The 24158-nt window shown below is 43.2% G+C and overlaps 1 protein-coding gene across 1 annotated transcript in view; it reads left to right on the forward strand.

Annotated features, from left to right (window-relative positions):
* The first annotated feature begins 9086 nt into the window (after window positions 1-9086).
* LOC115108124 (rab GTPase-activating protein 1-like) overlaps window positions 9087-24158 on the forward strand; it is a 159670-nt gene continuing 144598 nt past the window's right edge. Inside the window, exons 1-3 of the mRNA XM_029632116.2 lie at window positions 9087-9168; window positions 19778-20009; window positions 21516-21708. Of these exons, the coding sequence (XP_029487976.1) occupies window positions 19872-20009; window positions 21516-21708 (331 nt within the window). The 5' untranslated portion in view covers window positions 9087-9168; window positions 19778-19871. The remainder of the gene's footprint in view (window positions 9169-19777; window positions 20010-21515; window positions 21709-24158) is intronic.

The following is a 24158-nucleotide window of genomic DNA, read 5'->3' on the forward strand; positions in this document are numbered from 1 at the left end:
TAGCCTCGTTTCACCGCCAAAAATAAAGTTAAACCATCTAGTGTTCAGCTATATAACAACACAATGTCAAATACAGGTAGCCTAGTCAAATAATTAACATCCAATCACATTATCCGCTACTCTCTTGCAGGAAACCTTCACTCTTGCGCATACATTTAGAAACGAAACATGACAACTTGAAAAATAAGCCACGGGAGCTTTTTGAGTGAGAATAAAGACGACTTTCAAGTAGTAAGACATGTATAAAAGCAACAGATACCATTAATAAAAAGGAGCTAGAAGTGTCTTATATGGTGAGCTACCGAGTGGCTAGGACAGGCAAGCCCCATACTATTGTGGAGGATTTAATTCGTCCTGCTGCCACGGATATGGCTGGGACAGTGCTGGGGGAAAAGGCCAAAAAACTGTACAGACAATGACTTCATCAAACACTGTTTCACAACACATCAGCGACATGGCAGGAGATGTTTTGAAACAATTACTGCTTCGCATACAAGCCAGTGAATTCTATGTGTTACAGCTGGATGAGTCAACAGACGTGGAGGGCCTGGCACACCTCCTGGTATATGTCCGTTACGTTTCTGGGGGATCAATTAAGGAAGACATCCTCTTCTGCAAACCACTGGAAACCAGGGCAACCTGAGATAATATTTTTAAAGTACTGGACAGCTTTGTGACATCAAATGGACTTTGGTGGTCAAGATGTGTTGGTATCTGTACTGATGACGCAAAAGCCATGACAGGGAGACAAGGTGGAGTGGTAAGGCACGTGCAAGCAGTTGCTCCCGACGCCACTTGGGTACAATACAGCATCCACGGAGAGGCTCTTGCTGCCAAGGGAATGCCTGACAGCTTGAAAAACATTTTGGACACTACAGTGAAAATGGTTAACTTTGTTAAAGCAAGGCCTCTGAATTCTTGTTCATTTTCTGCATATGGGCAGCGACCATGTAATGCTTTTACAACATACAGAAGTGCGCTGGTTATCAAGGGGCAAAGTATTGACACGTTTTTTAAAATTGAGAGACGAGCTCAAATTTTTCTTTACTGACCATAATTTTCACTTCTCTGACCGGTTGCATGATGACGAGTTTCTCACACGACTGGCCTATCTGGGTGATGTTTTTTCTCGCCCGAATGATCTGAATCTAGGATTACAGGGACCCTCCGCAACTATATTCAATGTGCTGGACAACATTGAAGCTATGATTCAGAAGTTGGAGGTCTTTCCATCATTGTATGATTTTTTTTGTGTGCAAATGAGCTCAAGTTTACGGACAATGTCAAATGTGATATAGCGAAGCACCTGCGTGAGCTGGGTGCGCAATTACGCAGGTACTTTCCCAAAACAGACAACACAAACAACTGGATTTGTTATCCCTTTCATGCTCTGCCTCCAGTCCACTTACCGATAGATATCTGAACAAGAGAGCCTCATCAAAATTGCAACAAGGGGTTCTGTGAAATTTGAATTTAATCAGAAGCCACTGACAGATTTCTGGATAGGGCTGCCCTCTGAGTTTCTTGCCTTGGCAAATCACGCTGTTAAGACACTGATGCCCTTTGCAACCACCTACCTATGTGAGAGCGGATTCTTGGCCCTCACTAGCATGATGTGCGGAAAATTATTTAAGACAGACTCTCTCCAATACAACCCAACATTGCAGAGTTATTTTTGATGAACAAATAAGGTTTTATATGTAAGATGGCTAAATAAAGAGTAAAATGATTGATTATTATATATTATTTATTATTTGTGACCTGGTCCTATAAGAGCTCTTTGTCACTTCCCACGAGCCGGGTTGTGACAAAAACTCACACTCATTCTTATGTTTAAACTTGTTATGGCTGCAATCCCGTTAAACAGGATTAATTGTCATCAACAACCACTGAATAGCATAACGCTACATTCAATGAATATTGCTAAAAATATTTATATTCAAGAAATCACAAGTGCAATATATGAAAACACAGTATAGTGGGCCACGGATGACCGCACAGTAGTCGAGTGATCTCTGCTAGCCACTTTTTCCCCTGACAATATGGCGCAATTAGTATGAGCGATGGCCCCTTCTCCCACACCCTAGCTAGGGTGGAGGAAATCAGGGCCAGTGGGGGGAATGCATACTGTGGGGAGGATGCGTGTCTACTCGTGCACCAACTCCCATCTATGCATTCCGATCCCTCAGGGAAAAGAACAGTGGACACTGAATATTCTCCATTGATGCATAAAGATCCATTGCTGGAATGCTGAAGTACATCCAAACCTGATTGGCTACCTCCGGGTGAAGCTTCCACTCTCCGTATAGTGGATTCCCCCTGGAAAGTAAATCTGCCCCCAGATTCAGTACTCCCGGTACATGAGTAGCTCTCAGTGACCGGAGATGCACACTGCTCCACACAATTAGTCTGTGTGACAGTGTGTGTAAGTGAGGGGATCGCAGTCCCCCTTGTCTGTTTATGTAAGCCACAACAGTGGTATTGTCTGTTCTGACTAGAACATGACGACTCTCCAGAAATGGGAAGAATGACTTTAATGCCAGGGACACCGCAAGGAGTTCCAGGCAGTTTATGTGAGTAGAACGGAGATGGGGTCCCCACGCCCCGTAGATTGTTCTGCCCTCGTGGGTCGCACCCCTTGAATCGGGGCGGGGTGACAGCGAATTGTAGTCTGTACCCCATGTCTATTGTCCCCTGTACTCAATTTGACACTGCGCATGCCCGCCAATTCTCTCTCCGCTCCAAGGGCTGACCGGGCTTTCCCCCATAGATGGTGTAGCAGCACCCTCCGTCAGGGGGGGGGGGGGGGGGGTGTACGTATGTCTGCAACGCACTGTGCATGTCCGTCTGGCTCGTAGCGGGAGCACACTTATGTGGCCTGTCACCACATAAAGAGTGGTAGTTCCCTCTGGTGGCGTTATAGGGAGGCACCCTGTTTGTTCACACCCTATTATGAACATTTTTTATGTGAACTGACATTGGGGTGTGTTTGTGAGACAAGAGGGGGCTTTGTAGGAGCATCCATCTGAGCATTGTCTCTTCTCCTCTTTGGGCTGTACCCTGTCACCACCGACTGAAGTACCTGGGAACTTGCACCTTGGAACAGGCTCAGGATTGGCAGAGGGGATAGAACAGCGCTTGGGGGAGGCTGTTCTCCCTTCTTTGGCAATGGGGACATCGCTAGGCCATTTGCTTCTTCCTCCTGACCCCCTGGGTGTAGTTAGGGGCAGGCTGGCTCCTTGGTGCCATGGGTGGGAAGGGAGGCTTCTTAGACCAGGGGCCCTTAGGGTCCAAGGTTCTCTGCTGCCCTGGGTTCGCAGCCTGGGGGGGATGGGGTCTGGGGATCTTAAAGGGCGGGGGAGGTCAACCTGCTGCAGCCTGGGTGATGGTGTGGCGAGGTACAGGGGCGGCACTGGGTTGTGTCTTCCTGGGCAGGCAGACCCTTCATCTTTTTGTCCTCGCACCATTACATCTCGACGGTGGGACTGAAAAGGCCTTTAGGATATACTGGAGCATCCAGGATCTTCAGCTTCTCACTATCTCTTCTCACTTCTCTACTACCTGGGATATCATGAGCCCCATTGCTCTTCCTGACGCCTGGACAGCGGCCTTGAGCAGACGCAGGTTGAGTTCTGTGGCAATAAAGATCTCATCCCATAGACCCGGCTCCGGTGTAACCACTAGCTCCATCTGTAGCTCAGCTTGGTATCCCGAAATCACCGAGGCGGTGCGGAGAGCCCTCGCCGATGTGGTGACCGACCTGTAGACCTTCTCTGTCACAGACAACTGGAAGCGCTCGTACTTGGTTGGTAAGGTGGGGCCAGTCGAGGTCATGGAGAACTTCTTGCTGGGGTGTAGATGGGAAGCCACCAGGAGTTCGATGGGGGGCATGTGGGCAAGCACAATCCCCGTCATGTTAACACAGTCCAACACCGACCCACCCTTGAACAGGGTTCTTGGAGGAGAAGGTGTACTCCAGGCTCATTTAGCTTTGGGTATCCTCTTACCTTTGTAGTGGGACGTGGTGGTCTCTGCTACTGCATGGGGCCAGGGAATCACCAGTTTATTTGCAGCGAGTTTACACACGTCCTGCAGATCCACACCCCTGCGTGACCGGTTTGGGATTCCCCGGCAGGAGGCTTGGTGGCCTGAGGGGATGAAGGAGTCTTCATCTCCCTCCGATGATTCCGAAAGGAGGCTGTCGGAAAACCCTGTGGAGTCGTTGTCTCCACTCAGGAAGCCCAGCAGGCGGGTCATGAGGTCATTGCTGGAGTCTTCCAACAGTGGGGAAATGGCGTCAAGCTGGTTGTCCCAGCTTGCGCTAGCCATCGCTCCATCGCCTCTGGTGAGCCATCGTTGACGCCGGCCCCCATGTCAGGGTCCTGTTAGCCTGCGACCGGAGGCTCTTCAGATTGGAGAAAGCACAGTGTGGACAGGTGCCAGGGGAGTCTAATGCTTCTTGCGCATGTTGCAGCCCAAGACAAGCGGAGCACACCGAGTGGGTGTCCTTGGCAGATATATTGTTTCCACAGGAGCAGATTCGTGCAGGGAGATACTCCTCTTTTGGAATGTCAGATGCTTTTGTCGCCATAGATTGGATGCTATGTTTTTAGTTGTCAGACAAAAACTAGCGTGGTAGGCTAGTCCGATAACCCACTAATCACGAGCTATCTCCAACGATGGCTCTCGGTGTGATAGCCGAATACCGAAGGACAGGTTATAAAAGATAGCTCGGTGTAGCTAGTAAAAACCTTTCTCGCCAAAGTAAAAAAAAAAAAAAAAGATAGCTAGCGTGGTGCCTAGCTTTTCCAGTGTCTATTCACTGTTTGGATACGGCTAACTTGGTTGTGAATGATTTAGCCGTGTCACAGCTGTACCCATTTCTCCCTGGAATAATCCTCCTTTAGCTATGGTGAAGGAAAAGGAAAATAGACAGTCCCGAGAATAGTGCCCGGCGAGCGAGTTGTAAGCTCACGTCTGTGGACAGTTTAGCTCTTTCTGGAAAATGTAGTAGTGTCGAGGTAAGCTTTCTGATGAAAAGTGAGAAGAGGATTTTGAATGACTCAGAGACGCTGCGTTCGGCCTTTTATAAGGTAGGAGGGACACCCTTCCCAGACATGGCTGGCGTAGTGTAATAAAGGCTTCTCACTAATACGTATCCCATAAGTGAAACACCGAAACGAATACTTGAAAGAGAAAATTCATGCCCCTTGGGTGCTGCCATAGAGTTACATTAGAAGCGCCCATCCAAGAAGGCACAAGTTCATTGGCCACAGATAAAATGACCTCAAATCACATTTGATCTTCAGTAGCTTTGATTGGACTGATCATGTCAGCATCATACTTTCAAAATCTTAGCTAGCAGTCATCATCATGAATGAAGTCGACAGTCTACCGGCAAATCCTTTTGCTGCTGCGCCACCTTCCTAATCAAGTGAGCACAGCACAACAAGGTGAGTCCAAAAATGTATCGTACGCTAATTTGATCTATTTTCCCCTCTTAATTTCACCTACTTTCTGACTTAGTGGTGCACATGTAGCCTATAACCTGTTTTAGAGAAATGTAATCATCGAATATTGTAAGAGCTTTCATTAGCTGCAAATATGACCCCTTTATTTATCAAAAGGTTCTGACTTGGTGTACAGGGAGAACACTAAGAATGGCCCATGTTCTGAATTCTGTCGCTGTACATTTCAAAAGTGCTAAACAAATAGTTATATTGACTTACATTTGTCCTAGCTCGCACATCGTCTTAATCAAAATAATGGATTGCCTCTTATCCGCTTGTCGTCCCATTATGCCATAGTTTGTACAGCTCAATTGTCAGTAGAAACCACATTTGTTTAAGCAAGTCAGCCATATCACCTATGCTTTTTTTAAAGGCAGTAAATGAGGCTGAATTGACTGTTTTGCTGCCAAACAAGGCTCCGCTGATAGCCAGGTGTAACAGTGTTAAGGTGTTGGGACTGCTGTTGGGAATAGCTTTATGTAGGCCCTAACAGTTTGTGGGCACAGTTTGTCACCGTTATAGTGCAATTAATATATTGTGGCTTTGCTAGCATGCATCCCCAACATTTTTGTTGTTTGCCCCACCGAGATTTACATGCTACTGAGTACATCACACCACCACCTTTGACCATCCGAATGAAACGGGTGCAATAAAACCAAGACTACGGGCTCGCTCTCGTGCCTTGCGCCTGGAGCAGTGACTGCGCCGTGAACGTGCATGGAACCGGTGGGCTCGCGGAGGAGCTGTACCTCACACATATGTGAAGCTAGCCACAATAGTGGAATTTGAGGTTTGCCCTCAAAATAAAAGTCACCAATTGAAAGTGATTTAAAACGGACACCAATAGAGTAAGTGGAAATGCCATATTTTGACTAGATAATGCTAAACAAGGTCGGAATACTGTTATATAAATTCAACAAAAAACAATAATTTGTTAATTTGACACCAGAAATGTAAAAATCTGTTGTAATTGCACTGTGGATGTATTACACTCCAGAATTGCATTGGGGAATACTTAAATGCACTGCACAGCCTAACTAACCTATGGATGTTGCACCCATGAAATGGAGTATCAACCTACTCAGTGACACTAAAATAACCAACAGACTGACTGGAATTGTGTTCTGTGAGTGTCATTGATTTGGCTATGCTTAGGCTATACCTAAGCAATAAGGCCTAAGGAGGTGTGGTATATGGCCAATATACCACGAACCCAAGAGGAGCCTTATTGGTATTATAAATTGGTTAGAAACATAATTCGAGCAGTGAAACTAAACGTTTTGTCATACCCGTGGTATACAGTCTGATATACCATGGCTTTCAGCCAAATCAGAATTCAGGGCTCAAACCTCACCGTTTATAAAGCGCAACATGAATGCCTAATACTAATGTGGAAAACAGTAAGCCGGTTTTTAATTTTCAAAAAGTCACAGAAAATGAGGTCTTATCTGCACTATCTGCTATAGATTCTAAGAAATCATTAGGCGCTGACAATCTGGATCCATATCTACTCAAGTGTGTGGCACCTATTATTGCTAATGCAGTGATGCATATCTTTAATCAAACATTTGTTGGAGGCAAGATTCCTAAATCTTGGAAAACAGCTTTTGTTTCACCACTCCTCAAGGGAGGTGATGGCAGTGAATTGGAGAATTATCGGCCCATCTCTAAGCTCTCATGTTTGGCTAAAAGAGTCATTGGTGAATAGGCAACTACAATCTTTTTAAACTGTTCTAGTAATCAATCTGGCTTCAGACCTAAACATAGTACTATTACAGCCACTGTACGTGTTGTAAATGATATTACTAATGCCCTAGATAATAGAAAGTACTGCGCCGCCTTGTTCATAGATTTGTCTAAAGCGTTTGACACTGTAGACCATGCGATACTTTTGGATAAGCTGTCGTCAATAGGACTGTGATTGGATGCCTGCCGTTGGTTTCATGACTATCTAAAAGGATAGAAGTCAGGCTGTTAGAGTCGACGGCATCCAGTCGGAGCCATTGGAGTTGGTTAAAGGGGTCCCACAAGGCTTGGTCCATTACTGTTCACTCTCTACATAAACAATATACATAAACAATATCGGTGATGAGATAAGAAAGTGTCAAATTCATTTATATGCTGATGACACTCATGTACTCTATCGCTTCAACGGCTGACCAAGCATTATCACTATTGGAGACATATTTTAAGATATTACAAGGGTCTTACAGCTGAAACTTGTTTTAAATGCAAAGAAAACACATTTTATGATTTTTAATAGGTTCAAAAAGTTGGTTAAAAATACACTTGCACTTACGAGCTTAGATGGTTCTTGAATGACTCAGGTCTCTGCATATAAATACTTAGGGATATGTTTGGATGATAAACAGTCTTTTAAAATGCATATTCACAAACTTTGTAAACAGCTAAAAATCAAGCTAGGCTTCCTCTATAGAAACAGGACATGTTTGTCCCCTACAAATAGAAGACAAATTTTGCAAGCTACTTTTATGTCTGTTATAGATTATGGGGATATTACCTACATGCATGCTACAGCATCAACACTTAAATCGCTGGATGCTACTTATCATTGCACACTTAGGTTTATTATGGGTGCTAGCTACAGAACTCACCACTGTGGTTTATATCAAAATGTGGGTTGGACTTCGTTGTCCGTGAGACGAGAACAACACGCTCTCGTGTTTGTCTATAAAGCACTTCTGAATAAACTACCGTCTTATTTATCACCACTCATCAATATTAGAATTAGAATTCCTAAAACCGGGACTCAAACATGGATTACACTTGAGGCCCATGTGATTTCCACAGAGTTGGGTATGGCTGCCTTTTCCTGTTACACTCCTTGCCTATGGAATAGCCTGCAGACTAAACTTAAACTTGAGACTCTTGTCCCCCTTGCCCATTTAAAATGTTTATTGGAGGATTTTTTATTTTTGTACTGCTTGTAACTGTTTCGGGTAATGCAAGTTATTGTGCTGTAAGGGGAATAACCTGTGTGTAAATGTAATAATCTGCTGTTGTATTTTTTTGTGTTATCTGTGATAATTTTGTTTAGTTTCTTAATCATTGCACCTAAACTGTATGTGTAAACATGTACACGCAGGGCCCAGCTGTAAAAGAGACCTCGGTCTCAGTCTGTGTTCCTTGTTGAAATAAAGGTCTAATAATAATAATACACCCAATGGACTGACTGGAAAGGTGATCCCTGCAATAAAAGCTAAGACGCTAATATGTGTGTAAACTCACAGTTATGCTATGCGAGTGTCACTGAGTAGGCTGATACACCATTTCATGGGTGCAACAACCATAGGTTAGGCTGTTCAGTGCATATACTGTAAGTGTGCCCACAATACAATTCTAAAGTCTAAAACATCCACTGTGCGATTTCAACAGATTTTTACTTGTATTGTGTCAAATTAACTAATTATTAAGTTGAATTTATGTAACATTCCGACGTTGTTTAGCATTACGCAGTCCAAATATGGCATGATTCCACTATTCGTATCTGTTTGAATCACTTTCAAATGTGGACTTTTATTTTTAAGGCAAATCGCTAATCCTTATCGTAGCTAGCGTCACACAGGTGTGCCTCACAGTGCTTGTCTTGCTGCTGCAACTTGACAGCTACTCCTCCGGAGGCGGTCACTCTAAACAAGTAAGTTTATCTACCTTCTGAAGACATTAAGCTTCGACAATTACGTGTGATGAAAATGGCAATATGATATTCTTACTGACATTTTAGTTGTGACTTTGTTTTTACTTTATTTCTTGCGCGAGTATTCACCACTTAAATTTGGTGGGTGAGCTGTTTTGAGTCATTCGCAGGCTAGCTAGCGTTAGCCAAACCATTAGCATGGCTAGCTAGTTCTTTATACCTCATTGGCTAACACAGATAGCCAGCAGGCACGTCCTGTTGCCCAGTATGTGTGCTTTCACAAATGACGCTAACGTTATGTTGTGACTGCCTTGATTTTACATTCACGTTGCATTATATCTTAAGTGTTAAACTGTAATTTTCGCTAATACATCAAAATGTAACGTCGCTAGCTTGTAACCTCACAATAATGGCATGATTTTATACGAAGTACTTGCTAGCTTAATGGCTAGTTTATTAGTTGAGAGGCTAGCTATCTAACTTAGTATAGACGCTAACGTTAGCTTTAACTCCTATTGATGAAGGTGTCTTATTCCAGGGGCGTTTGTTTAGGTCCCCCACGCTTGCTCAAAACGTTGACATGCATCGCTTAAGGTACGGGTTTGGAAACACAAGTAACGTAGATAACTATCTTTTAAAATCTACAAGAAATCACAAAAGGTTACTTAAATTACTACACCTTTTATAGGGTTAGTGTTCCCACACGGCCATATCTTCATGTTACTACAACCCTTGTTTACAGGAGACCGAGCTGACCACCTGTGTTATATATATGTGTCGAATACTCATACTAACCGTACTATTTGTGACCTACATTGAGTATATAGTATGAATATAGTTAGTATGCCGACATCCCAGATGTCGTACTACATTCGCCAAAATACAAAGTATACAAGCAGTGGACACTATTTCTGTGCTTTTAGGGCCCATAATGCAATTCTTCAGAAAATAGGCGTGGCTTCACATCGTTTTCAGATTTGAAGAAATTCAGGAAAATATGCAGCCCAAGTCCAACGACAGTGAATAGTAATTCATTGCTTTATCTAATTATGACAAATGTTAAGAAAATGTTTTGCAATGTAATTACTTTTCAAATAAGTTACCTTACGCGTTATGTTGGCTGACAATTTCTTAGCTACGCTCTCCTTACCACCGGTGTAGTAACTTAAACTCACCCCATTCCGTACAAATGTGCGCAACCGTAACATTCAAATGAGGCTACAAAGAAAACTAATAGGACTGTAGCGACTGTGTTGACTTCAATATCGGGAGTGTGAACTAGGTTTCTATTCAAGAGTTGATTGACATGGTAATGGCTCTATAGTATTGGAGAAAAGTTGAAAAAACGGACCCTCCGTTACATCTAGACGTGTCATGTCGTAACGTACAGCATGCATAAAGCAACTATTTCTGTCTTACAATCTCTTTCCACCAGGTGTAGCACTTCTCTCATCCTTTAAAAACAAGAAATGGACAGTAAGCGGGATACCTAGTCATTTTTGCGTCACCATTGCATGCGATCATCATTCTCAAAGCCTCTGTTTACTTCCTATGATCACTTTAGCACCGCCTTAAAAACCTGATTCAAAATCAATACAAACCTTCAAATAGGTATGTAATGACACATTATATAAACTCTTTATAGTGTTTTAAGGTAATAAGTTGGACAGATTGAGTGGAAAAAAAGCAAATTTCCCACACGACATCTCTCCTTACTATGACGCATTAGTTTTGTTTCCTCACCCGCCATTTTTAAAAGACCCGACGGGGTTCATTGCCTGCTTGAATTATGCAGTAACGGGCAGTGTTTAGGTCATGTAATTGATTCTGTTGGAAAGGGAAGAAATTGTGCTTTACAATGGTATTGACTTTACAGTTGATCTGGAAGTATTACGTTTTTGTGTCGCTAAAATAAGGGCAATTGTACGGACCAAGGCGATGTACTTGTTTACGTGAGTTTACGTTATATCATTACTGCATTATGTACCGGTATGTTAGCCAGCTACCTAACGTTACTTGGCCACTGATACATCGAACTGGCCAGTATATTAGCTATATGCTCTCTAACTACCCAATTGACTTGATTATTCCCGTCATTCTTAGTTGAACTAAGTGGTATAGTCTTGCGTTCTCAATGGACATTCAGGTGTGTTTGTAAATTCACACAGGTTATCTACTGCGATTTCAGAGCACTCGTCTGAGAGTAGGTGTGCCAGAGCACAGAATAACTGATGTATTTATAAACACTCAACACCAGTTGAATATGGCTGGTGTCTGTAAAACGGCGGCAAAAAAACGTCATTAAATTGTTGCCAGCAGCACAGTTACGGTCACCAACACTCTGGATAACTTGAAAACAGCCTAACAGCTCTGCTATGGTGAGTAAAATGTTCAGAGTGAGGTGTTCTCTCATTTGTGTCTGGAAGTAACGTAAACCCACGTAAACTCGTACATCGCCTTGGTCCGTACAATTGCCCTTATTTTAGCACCCGAAACGTAATACTTCCAGACCAACTGTAATGTCAATACCATTGTAAAGCACAATTTCTCCCCTTTCCAACAGAATCAATTATATGACCTAAACGCTGCTATAATGTGTCATTACATACCTATTTGAAGGTTTGTGTCGAATTTGAATCAGTTTTTTTTAGTTAGCCAGTTGGCTTGTGACTGCCTGGCAGTGTGCGCTCTGAATGCTCCGAGAGCGAAACGGTCTGAATTTACAAACATCAAGAGCGCACTCTGGCACTCCAGATTGAATTTAATAACACACCTGAAGTCGTAAAATGTCTAGCTAGTAATTTGCCATGCTAGCAGAGTTTGCATAGCAACAGCATTAACTTCCGGTAGACAAGTGAAGCGCAAGTACGCTCAACTGAAAGGATACCGTTAATTTAGAGTATACTAAAATAAACTAATAGTATGTAGTATATGCTCATTAAGTATGTAGTATACAGTATGTTAGTATGGGTATTCAAACAGAACTTATATCTTGCTCAGAACACCTGTGTGTAACATTAAGCATATCTGGGGAGGAAGAGTACACAGAATATGGATCTGTGTAAATCTGGCACAGTAGCTAGCTAAGTGTATATTTTTGTATTTGTAAGGTTCTATCTCGCCGATATGAAAGATAAGGGGCATATGTTTCGAAAACCGTATTGCAAGCAATGATTGCCGTTCCTAAATGTTGAAACGCAGAATCGGAATTGTAGTTTACATGCAACCGTGGGTGAAACTAACAGCCGAAAACCTCTACTGAGATACTCAGAAAACCTCCACACCTATACTTAGCTTAGTTTCACTGAAAATTCTAGACATTGATGGTAACTTTCTACATTGTCCGTCTGTCCTTTGGTAGCTAGCTCATGGGAGGAGAGTTGTCATACACAGCTGAGAATGCACTATAACCTGCAAAAACAGTCTGTAGTGTAGGCATATCATTTTAAGATGACATTTATGAGATCATTCAATCCGAAGATAAACTAGGCCACCGTAGGTGCTGTATTTTAGACCTGAGTTGAACTCTGGTCTGGTAACATATACCCACCTTGCAAGTAATTTGCCACCCTGTGCCTATGGTTGCTTGGCGACACTTTTCCCACATCCGAGTCTATATCCGTCAACGGTAGACGGTCCTGATTAGGATGTCCTTGTTTTCATCACAGAGTAGTGCTCATGAAATAATTAATTATATCCAAACCAAACATGGACTCCATGCTTTGCACGCACACCGTTTTGTGTTTTACACCAGTTTGCCCTAGCTAATCAGCCTCGCAATATGGGCAGTGTGGCGTGTATGCGCGCAGACATTGACATCCATGTTTGTTTTTTATTTGGAGGGGGCAATCCAATTGTTAGCTTCTAACAATTGGATTTAGTTATTTCTTGTGCACTGCTCGCCGACGCAAACGAGGACCTCCTAATCAGAACAGTCTACAGATTACGTACATACCTTCCAATGTGGAACACATGGTGCTAAACAGGTAGTCATTTGCCTCATCCTTAACTAGAACTCTTCTCCAATGTTATGAGCTAAGACAGAATGTGACTGTATAAGAACTGTACTTACTGTTGTTAACTGTATACATGAGGACGGCAAGCTCTATAGAGCTACCTCAGCACCCTGACTGTATCAGGTAGTGCAGTGCATACAACCTTATTTCACAAGTCTTAGTGACCTTATACCAGAAGAACAAATACAGTAGTGGAGTTGTTTATTCTACTGAACATGAGACATTTAGTTACTGTACTGTAGGTTCACACTTCTGCAGCACCTGATGTGTTTGCAATTTAAAGGGGTACTTCGGGATTTTGGTAATGAAGCCCTTTATCTACTTCACCCAGAGTCAGATTAACTCATCGATACCGTTTTTATGTATCTGCATCCAGTATAAACAAAGTTGGAGGTAGTTTTGCAAGCCAATGCTAACTAGCATTAGCACAATGACTTGACGTCTATGGTATCTACTAGCATGCTAGTTAGCAGTTGCGTTAACGCTAGTTAGCTACTTAATTCTAACTGCATGCAGAGACAGACAAATGGTATAAATGAGTTCGTCTGACTCTGGGGAAGTAGAAAAAGGGCTTTATTGCCAACATCTTGAAGTACCCCTTTAAATCTTAACCACAGTTGCAAAGTGCCTCTCTCACACACACACAGGCAGACAACTCAAGTTTAGGCTTAAATGACATCACTTTGGTCAAGGGTTATAGTATAAAGTCATGAGCCAAGACTGAACAATGTTGTGCAAACCAGCTGAAAAGTTATTATTAGGGAGGTCTCAACATTATGTAGCTTAACCTACAACTAAGGAATACCTAGGATAGGATAAAGTAATCCCTCTCACCCCCCCTCCCCCTTAAAAGATTTAGATGCACTACTGTTCCACTGGATGTCATAAGGTGAATGCACCAATTTGTAAGTCGCTCTGGATAAGAGCGTCTGCTAAATGACTTAAATGTAAATGTAATGTAAACTAGAAATGGTACCCTAATATTTGGCTATTTTAAGTACATGGGCCTAGCAGCAGTAGTTTGCTATTCTTTGGAAGCAAAAACGCTGCTTGGAGAAAAGCTACATGCAGTGCTCAAATGCTTACTCACTCTGTCTACCCTCTTCCTTTCCTTCTGAGGTTTCTGTTTCTCACCCTGTTTTCTAGCTAGAAGATGCACTCTTAGTCAACTGGTGTCAGGCAGGCCATGCAGAAGTGACAGACCTTTGTGTTCCCCACTTCACTGCAACTTATTACCCAGAGGCAGGAAAGTTGCTGTCACCAGTTGCTGTAACCAAGCAGCAAGCCTCGCTCTCCACAGGAACTCAGGATGATGTCATAGCCCCGGGCTGTAGGGCTTTAGACAGACTTTACCCATCCTTAGATCAAGCTGATCCTAACTGTTATAGGTCTGTTTCTATTTTGCCCTGTTTATCAAAAGTGTTGGAAGAAATTATCAATAATCAACTGACTGGCTTTCTTGATGTCTATATTATTCTCTTGGGTATGCAATCTGGTTTCCACTCATGTTATGGATGTCACTTCAACCTTAAAGGTCCATTGCCCTTGAGTCTAAGCAATATTGTGCTGCTATTTTTATTGACTTGGCCAAAGCTTTTGATGTTGTAGACCATTCCATTCTTGTGGGCCGACTAAGGAGTATTGGGGTCTTTGGCCTGGTTTGCTAACTACCTCTCTCAAAGAGTGCATTGTATAAAGTCAGAACATCTGCTGTCTCAGCTACTGCCTATCACCAAGGGAGTACCCCAAGGCTCGATCCTAGGCCCCACATGCTTCTCAATTTACATCAACAACATAGCTCAGGCAGCAGGAAGCTCTCCTCCATTTATACACATACATGTTATTCAATCATTGCACCCACACTGCTCGCGCGCAACGAGCGTCTGTGTTGCCTAGCTCTAAAATAGAAGTCAGTTCTATTTTAGTGCAAGTGCATGTCCTGCCTCTCCCATCTCCTCATTGGTTTATAGAAGCAGATACTCATGAACTGAGTTCGGTCGGTCGTCGTGGTAATACTATGAAAGTTAGATGCCAATTGCCGTATAAAGTCCAAAGAAGAAAAAGCCTGGAAAGAGATGACTAGAAACCATTTGGTTGATCTTTTTATGTGTGGATTAATTGTCAGAGTAGAGGACCTTGTGCATTTCAGCTAAAATAACAACTCAACATTTATATCCCAGGAAAAATTAGCTAGCAACAGCAAGCTAGCTAAATAAGACAAATTAGCTAGCTAAATTACCACAAATGTTTAATGCTTTTTGACCTGTCCCCAAATTAATATAATTGGTTCCGAGTTTTCGATATTTCAACCTGCGTGATCGCGTTTGGTGTGGGGGGGGCAAAATCAATTTGTGCACGATGGTGTCCGGTTTGGGTATGGTATTAGTGTCCAATAAGCTTTCTCTACTCTTAACTTTGTTCTGAACACCTCCAAAACAAAGGTCATGGTTTGGTTAGAAGAATGCCCCTCTTCCCACAGGTGTTATTACTACCCCTGAGGGTTTAGAGCTTGACGTAGTCACCTTGTACAAGTACTTGAGAGTATGGCTAGACGGTGCACTGTCCTTCTCTTATCAAAGCTGCAGGGTAAATCTAAACTTGGTTTCCTCTATCGTAATCGCTCCTCTTTCACCCCACCCCAGCTGCCAAACTAACCCTGATTCTGATGATCATCCAACCCATTCTAGATTACGGAGACATCATTTATAGATCGGCAGGTAAGGGTGCTCTCGAGCGGCTAGATGTTCTTTACCATTCTGACATCAGATTTGCCAGCAATGCTCCTTATAGGACACATCACTGCACTCTACTCCACTGTACTCTACTACTCTACTCCTCTGTAAAATGGTCATCTCTGTATACCCGTCACAAGACCCACTGGTCGATGCTTATTTATAAAATCCTCTTAGGCCTCACTCCCTCATATCTAAGATATCTTCTGCTGCCCTCATCCTCCACATACAACACCCGTCCTGCCAGTCACATTCTGATAAAGATCCCCAAAGCACACACATCCCTGGGTCACTCCACTTTTCAGTTCGCTGCAGCTAGCGACTGGAACGAGCTGCAACAAACACTCAAACTGGACAGTTTTATCTCAATCTCTTCATTTAAAGACCCAATCATGGACACTTACTGACAGTTGTAGCTGTTTTGTGTGATGTATTGTTGTCTCTACCTTCTTGCCCTTTGTGCTGTTGTCTGTGCCCAATAATGTTTCTACCATGTTTTGTCCTGCTACCATGTTCTCATGTTGTGTTGCCTTGCTATATTGTTGTTTTAGGTCTCTCTTTATGTAGTGTTGTGTTGTCCCTCTTGTTGTGATGAGTGTTTTGTCCTATATTTTTGAACCTATTTTTAATCCCAGGCCCCTGTCCCCGCAAGAGGCCTTTTGGTATACTGTCATTGTAAATAAGAATATGTTTTTAACTGACTTGCCTAGTTAAATAAAGGCAAAAAAAAAATATATATATATATATCACAACTGGATAGGGATGCAAGGCCAATGAAAAGTTGTTGCCCCACCTAAAAGGATTTAGACTTGCCTTGAATAACCTAGATGGATCAGCTCAATCGTTTTAGACGGAAGCCTAATAAAACCACCCATGGGCCAAATTCGGCCCGCTGGCCGCCAGTTAGGGAACTCTTGGGTATGGTTTTATTTTGCTCTGATAACCAAAACCGAGTGAAATGTTTAGGCTAGATGACTAATCTTTGTATAATTTGTCCCTGTATTTGCAACTATGGCTGCCTAGCTCTATTAGTCATGTGCATTTGAAGCGTGGGCTATCATTGGATGATCTAGCTTACCTAATGATCAACACCTTAGCCTAAATGGGTGTAACCGATGAACTTTTTGGGTTTAGAGCTTCTTGTCTTATTGGGGCAGTACAAGGAGGCAGTTTCACCTGTAAGGCAGAAACTAAAGGGAAACCTCTGCCCACACAACCAGTTAGACTAGTTAAATGGCTCAAGTGTTGTCTTATGTGTGTAAGGTCTATTGATGTCAATTGTTTTCACCACTCCCTAATGTAAGTATAGGTCTAAACTGTAGTGAACGATGTAAGATGGGTAGTTGGCCTACTGTAGCAAAGGCCTGGATTTGACCCTCTAGATAGCTTGTACTGTGTGTGCAGTAATGAATGTGTGAGTGAACTTGTGAAGCTGTTAGTTCAGGTAACCACACACAGACACGTTTGAAACTAGGCCTACAGAGGAGGCCAACTGTCTCTAAAGGCGAGCCTAATATCATCAGGGCACTACGCAGACTTTCTTTACAAGGAGCACGTGTTTACCTAAGTAGAAACATTTGAAGCGCCCAAAAATAAATTTGGGACCACAATGAAAGATAGTTGAGGTAATAAAGCTAGAACACATCAATTTTCTAGGCGCACTGGTGCTCCTAAATTAACATTCCATATCGTGCAGAAAAATATTAAGGTGTGTAGACAGGATTGCACTTACACAATTTAAAAAAAGACAGGATTGTAAGTGAGTAGCCTTCACAGATCATGTAAAAGTGACTTGTTTGCTAAAGCTTCCAGGGCAAAATGTAGGACTGGTCAATGGCAGTGCCAAAACCCTTTCACTTTCTACACTTGTGCTCAGCATAACAAGGGCAACACAGTCACAGATAAGAGGCAGGCCTACAGGTTAAATTGCTTGTAACTGTTCCTAACATTCTATAAGAGTAAATCGAGTTGTCATAACCTGTCACACTGCTGTAACAGTTGAGCACTGAATACCTACAGCATTTTGATATAGGTTAGGCCTCGTCAAATCTTTTTTAAATCTCGGTACTTTAATTGCGTATAACTGGGAACATTCATCCTTTTACCCCTCTGCAGTTTTTAATGGATGTAATTGAATGAGTGTGATGGGAGCACATGACTCTGCAGCCACAGTTGTGTGTGTGTGTGTGTGTGTGTGTGTGTGTGTGCTCGCTCTTTCACCAGTAAGGGTTAAGGACCCAATCGCTTCACATAGGCTATCTTATTCCACATGTTACACTTGGTTTGGCCTAGGTGGCTACTGGCTAGCAAACTTGTTAGCAAACAAGCAACCAAGTGGCTTCACTCTACCAGGCTAATAACAACTCCTGGCTGTCGCTGCGTCTGCTGAATTTCAAGGTAAATATGTCTTCAGAGTAAGGTCTTTGTATTAGAACAGCACTGCTTTTCACTCAACAGGCACCGTAACAGGTCTTTGAGTTGAAAAACCAGCAAGGCCATGACTACAGTGTGAGACCACAGCTCATAGTCTTGATAAGCTTCGTATGAGATGTCATTTTTTTTTATACATTAGGCTGTGTAAGGTTTCGGTTCAGCATTTCTCTAAAAGCCTATTCCTGCCTGGTCTTTGGAATTACTGTAAAGCAAGTTAGACTTGAAATATCTTTTTACTCCGTCAGTGCACTGTCTCTCGGCAGCGTATTCCGATCAAATCAAATCAAAACACATTTTATTTGTCACATACACATGGTTAGCAGATGTTAATGCGAGTGTAGCGAAATGCTTGTGCTTCTAGTTCCGACAATGCAGTAATAACCAACAAGTAATCTAACTAACAATTCCAAAACCACTGTCTTATACAGTGTAGGGGATAAAGAATATGTACATAAAGATATATGAATGAGTGATGGTACAGAGCAGCAAAGGCAAGATACAGAAGATGGTATCGAGTACAGTATATACATATGAGATGAGTATGTAAACAAAGTGGCAAAGTTAAAGTGGCTAGTGATACATGTATTACATAAGGATGCAGTCGATGATATAGAGTACAGTATATACGTATGCATATGAGATGAATAATGTAGGGTATGTAACATTATAACATTATATAAGGTAGCATTGTTTAAAGTGGCTAGTGATATATTTACATCATTGTTGTACTACATCATAACTCTTGTGGGCGATACCACTGATGCTTGGTCACCCAAACCAGGTTTGATTTGATCTTGTCAAGATGTGAGTGTCAGGATAAACAACAAGCTATGTTTATCCTACAGCTCTTGTAAGAGCTGAAAAAAACTATGCAGTCCTCAAACAGGAGTCATCATCCTCTACATCTTCAAAACAAAGTGAAGAGCCAAGGCCTGTTTTTGTTAAACTGATAACTCACTGAAGTAAGCCTTTGAGGTCAGCAAACGTTAGACCTAAGTGTAATTTGACTGCTGAATTGACAATATCTATTTCAGATATAGGGCTTTGAGGGACGGAAATGTCAGGCTTGGGTACTCTGTCAGCTTAGGCAGGATGCCCTCCACTCCAGTTTTAAATTAGGCCTTTCCCTAGGTGACTGGTGATTTGTGGGATGACTTGTCAAATTGACCCGTTCACTTTTAATATGATTCAGTGAGTCTCTCGTTTGATCTGTATTTCTAGCATCTTGGTTACTCCTGTAAGGTAATAATTAGAAATTAATTTGATAATGCTTCTTCACTAGATACTGTCATGATGTGACAAAATGAAGGTTACTCCCTTCTTAAATGCGTAATGTTAGACCTATGTAGGCTAGGCCTGGGCTATACGCTTTCTATACCATAATTACAATCCAACTGTACTGAAATGCATGTGTTGTGTTTCATTCAGGGCTGCAGCAGCAGGAGGCTGAGCAGAAGGGCACTGTGAGGCGAAGAAGCGGACAGAGGGGCAGAGCGCTGGCCCCTGGGGCTCCTGGCTAACCATGGACGACACCTCCTCTCTGGGCAAAGTGAGCGGCTCCACCGAATCCGTGGCCACCGTCACCAGCGAGGAGTTTGTGCTGGTGCAGCCGTCCGCCGGAGGATCCCCCTCGGGCTCAGAGGGCAAGCCCAGACTCAAGGTGGGCCTCCGCCACAACACTCACACACTTATCTATTCATTTGATCAGTCACACAGACAAAACATGGACACACACACACATAATTATAACAAAATGATTACTTCTATTGATTATTCCTATATAATTAATTCTACTAGAAAGCAATTGTCTCTTCTGAAAGCCAGGCTAGTTCACACACAATTTTTTATTTAATTGTTATTTAACTAGGCAAGTCAGTTAAGAACAAATTCTTATCTACAATGCCGGCCTACCAAAAGGCCTCCTGCGGGGACGGGTGCCTGGGATGGAAATAAATACAATATAAATATAGGACCAAACACGCATCACAACAAGAGAGACAACACAACACTACATAAAGTGAGACCTAAGACAACAACATAGCAAGGCAGCACATGACAACACTGCATGGTAGCAACACAACATGGTAGCAGCACAAAACATGGTACAAACATTATTGGGCACAGTCAACAGCAGAAACGTCAAGCAGGTTGAGAAAACAATACATCACACAAAGCAGCCACAACTCTCAGTAAGAGTGTCCATTATTGAGTCTTTGAAGGAAGAGATTGAGATAAAACTGTCCAGTTTGAGTCTTTGTTGCAGCTCGTTCCAGTTGCTAGCTGCAGCGTATTGAAAAGAGGAGCGACCCAGGGATGTTTGCTTTGGGGACCTTTAACAGAATGTGACTGGCAGAATGGGTGTTGAGGATGAGGGCTGCAGTAGATATCTCAAATAGGAGGCAGTGAGGCCTAAGGGTTTTTTATTAATAAGCATCAACCAGTGGGTCTTGCGATGGGTATACAGAGATGACCAGTTTACAGAGGAGTATACAGTGCAGTGATGTCCTAATAAGGAGCATAGGTGCCAAATCTGATGGCCGAATGGTAAAGAACATCTAGTCGCTCGAGAGCACCCTTACCTGCTGATCTATAAATGATGTATCCGTAATCTAGAATGGGTAGGATGATCATCTGAATCAGGGTTAGTTTGGCAGCTGGGGTGAAAGAGGAACGATTACGATAGAGGAAACCAAGTCTAGATTTAACTTTAGCCTGCAGCTTTGATATGTGCTGAGAGATGGACAGGGCACTGTCTAGCCATACTCCCAAGTACTTGTATGAGGTGACTACCTCAAGCTCTAAACCCTCAGGGGTAGTAATAACACCTGTTGGAAGAGGGGCATTCTTCTTACCAAACCACATGACCTTTGTTTTGGAGGTGTTCAGAACATGGTTAAGGGTAGAGAAAGCTTATTGGACACTAAGAAAGCATTGTTGTAGAGAATTTAGCACAACATCCAGAGAGGGGCCAGCTGAGAACAAGACTGTATCATCTGCATATAAATGGATGAGAGAGGTTCCAACTGCCTGAGCTATGTTGTTGTAAATTGAGAATAGTGTAGGGCCTAGGATTGAGCCTTGGGGTATTTCCTTGGTGACGGGCAGTGGCTGAGACGGCAGATTACACTACACAGGGTTTCACATCTCAATTCCTTCCTTTCCTCAGATGTCCTGCAATGGGAACGAACAGCTGGAGAGAGCCATGGAGGAGGTGCTGGATGACGACGTGGTGAAAGAGGAGATTAGTGGAGGAGCAGTAGCAGAGGAGAGAACAGAGGCTTTTCATGAGTCATTGACCTCCATAGCCCCCGGTCCACAGACACGACCCCAGGGCTTTACGCTGGACCCAACACCTGCAGGTACAGTCGGCACTACACCTCTCACCCCTTAGGGCAATGAATCAGTCTGTGATCTATGGAAAAGTTAACGCATGAGCATCTCAATGTACAGAATCAGACATGCCATATCAAAATATCTATATAGATTGTTTAAAAAAAATAAAAAATGTCTCATACACTGCTCAAAAAAATAAAGGGAACACTTAAACAACACAATGTAACTCCAAGTCAATCACACTTCTGTGAAATCAAACTGTCCACTTAGGAAGCAACACTGATTGACAATACATTTCACATGCTGTTGTGCAAATGGAATAGACAACAGGTGGAAATTATAGGCAATTAGCAAGACACCCCCAATAATGGAGTGGTTCTGCAGGTGGTGACCACAGACCACTTCTCAGTTCCTATGCTTCCTGGCTGATGTTTTGGTCACTTTTGAATGCTGGCGGTGGTAGCATGAGACGGAGTCTACAACCCACACAAGTGGCTCAGGTAGTGCAGCTCATCCAGGATGGCACATCAATGCGAGCTGTGGCAAGAAGGTTTGCTGTGTCTGTCAGCGTAGTGTCCAGAGCATGGAGGCGCTACCAGGAGACAGGCCAGTACACTGCTCAAAAAAATAAAGGGAACACTAAAATAACACATCCTAGATCTGAATGAATGAATGAATGAAATATTCTTATTAAATATTTTTTTCTTTACATAGTTGAATGTGATGACAACAAAATCACACAAATTATCAATGGAAATCAAATTTATCAACCCATGGAGGTCTGGATTTGGAGTCACACTCAAAATTAAAGTGGAAAACCACACTACATGCTGATCCAACTTTGATGTAATGTCCTTTAAACAAGTCAAAATGAGGCTTAGTAGTGTGTGTGGCCTCCACGTGCCTGTATTACCTCCCTACTACGCCTGGGCATGCTCCTGATGAGGTGGAGGATGGTCTCCTGAGGGATCTCCTCCCAGACCTGGACTAAAGCATCCGCCAACTCCTGGACAGTCTGTGGTGCAATGTGAGTCTGTTGGTGGATGGAGCGAGACATGATGTCCCAGATGTGCTCAATTGGATTCAGGTCTGGGGAACGGGCGGGCCAGTCCATACCATCAATGCCTTCCTCTTGCAGGAACTGCTGACACACTCCAGCCACATGAGGTCTAGCATTGTCTTGCATTAGGAGGAACCCAGGGCCAACCGCACCAGCATATGGTCTCACAAGGGGTCTGAGGATCTCATCTCGGTACCTAATGGCAGTCAGGCTACCTCTGGCGAGCACATGGAGGGCTGTGCGGCCCCCCCAAAGAAATTCCACCCCACACCATGACTGACCCACCGCCAAACCGGTCATGCTGGAGGCTGTTGCAGGCAGCAGAACGTTCTCCACGGCGTCTCCAGACTCTGTCACGTCTGTCACATGTGCTCAGTGTGAACCTGCTTTCATCTGTGAAGTGCACAGGGCGCCAGTGGCGAATTTGCCAAACTTGGTGTTCTCTGGCAAATGCCAAACGTCATGCACGGTGTTGGGCTGTAAGCACAACCCCCACCTGTGGACGTCGGGCCCTCATACCACCCTCATGGAGTCTGTTTCTGACCGTTTGAGCAGACACATGCACATTTGTGGCCTGCTGGAGGTCATTTTGCAGGGCTCTGGCAGTGCTCCTCCTGCTCCTCCTTGCACAAAGGCGGAGGTAGCGGTCCTGCTGCTGAGTTGTTGCCCTCCTACGGCCTCCTCCACGTCTCCTGATGTACTGGCCTGTCTCCTGGTAGCGCCTCCATGCTCTGGACACTACGCTGACAGACACAGCAAACCTTCTTGCCACATCTTGCATTGATGTGCCATCCTGGATGAGCTGCACTACCTGAGCCACTTGTGTGGGTTGTAGACTCCGTCTCATGCTACCACTAGAGTGAAAGCACCACCAGCATTCAAAAGTGACCAAAACATCAGCCAGGAAGCATAGGAATTGAGAAGTGGTCTGTGGTCACCACCTGCAGATCCACTCCTTTATTGGGGGTGTCTTGCTAAATGCCTATAATTTCCACCTGTTGTCTATTCCATTTGCACAACAGCATGTGAAATGTATTGTCAATCAGTGTTGCTTCCTAAGTGGACAGTTTGATTTCACAGAAGTGTGATTGACCTGGAGTTACATTGTGTTGTTTAAGTGTTCCCTTAATTTTTTTGAGCAGTGTATATTATATTACTCTGGGTCTTCCTTTCTTGTGGCGGTTGTCATGAGAGCTCGTTTCATAATAGCTCTCATTGATGGTTTTTGTGAAGATGGAGCCGGAGGGGATGGCTGCTGTTTTATTAGCTCTTATCCAACTGTCAGATTTTTTTTTTTCTTTGTTCGTAAAGGGTACATAATGTTGCTGCTACCGTCTCTTATGACCGAAAAGAGTTTCTGAACATCAGAACTCCGATTACTCACCTCAAATTGGACAAAGTTTTTCTTTAATGATT

Source organism: Oncorhynchus nerka, linkage group LG24 (genome assembly GCF_034236695.1).
Source record: "Oncorhynchus nerka isolate Pitt River linkage group LG24, Oner_Uvic_2.0, whole genome shotgun sequence".
Classification (NCBI taxonomy): Eukaryota; Metazoa; Chordata; class Actinopteri; order Salmoniformes; family Salmonidae; genus Oncorhynchus; species Oncorhynchus nerka.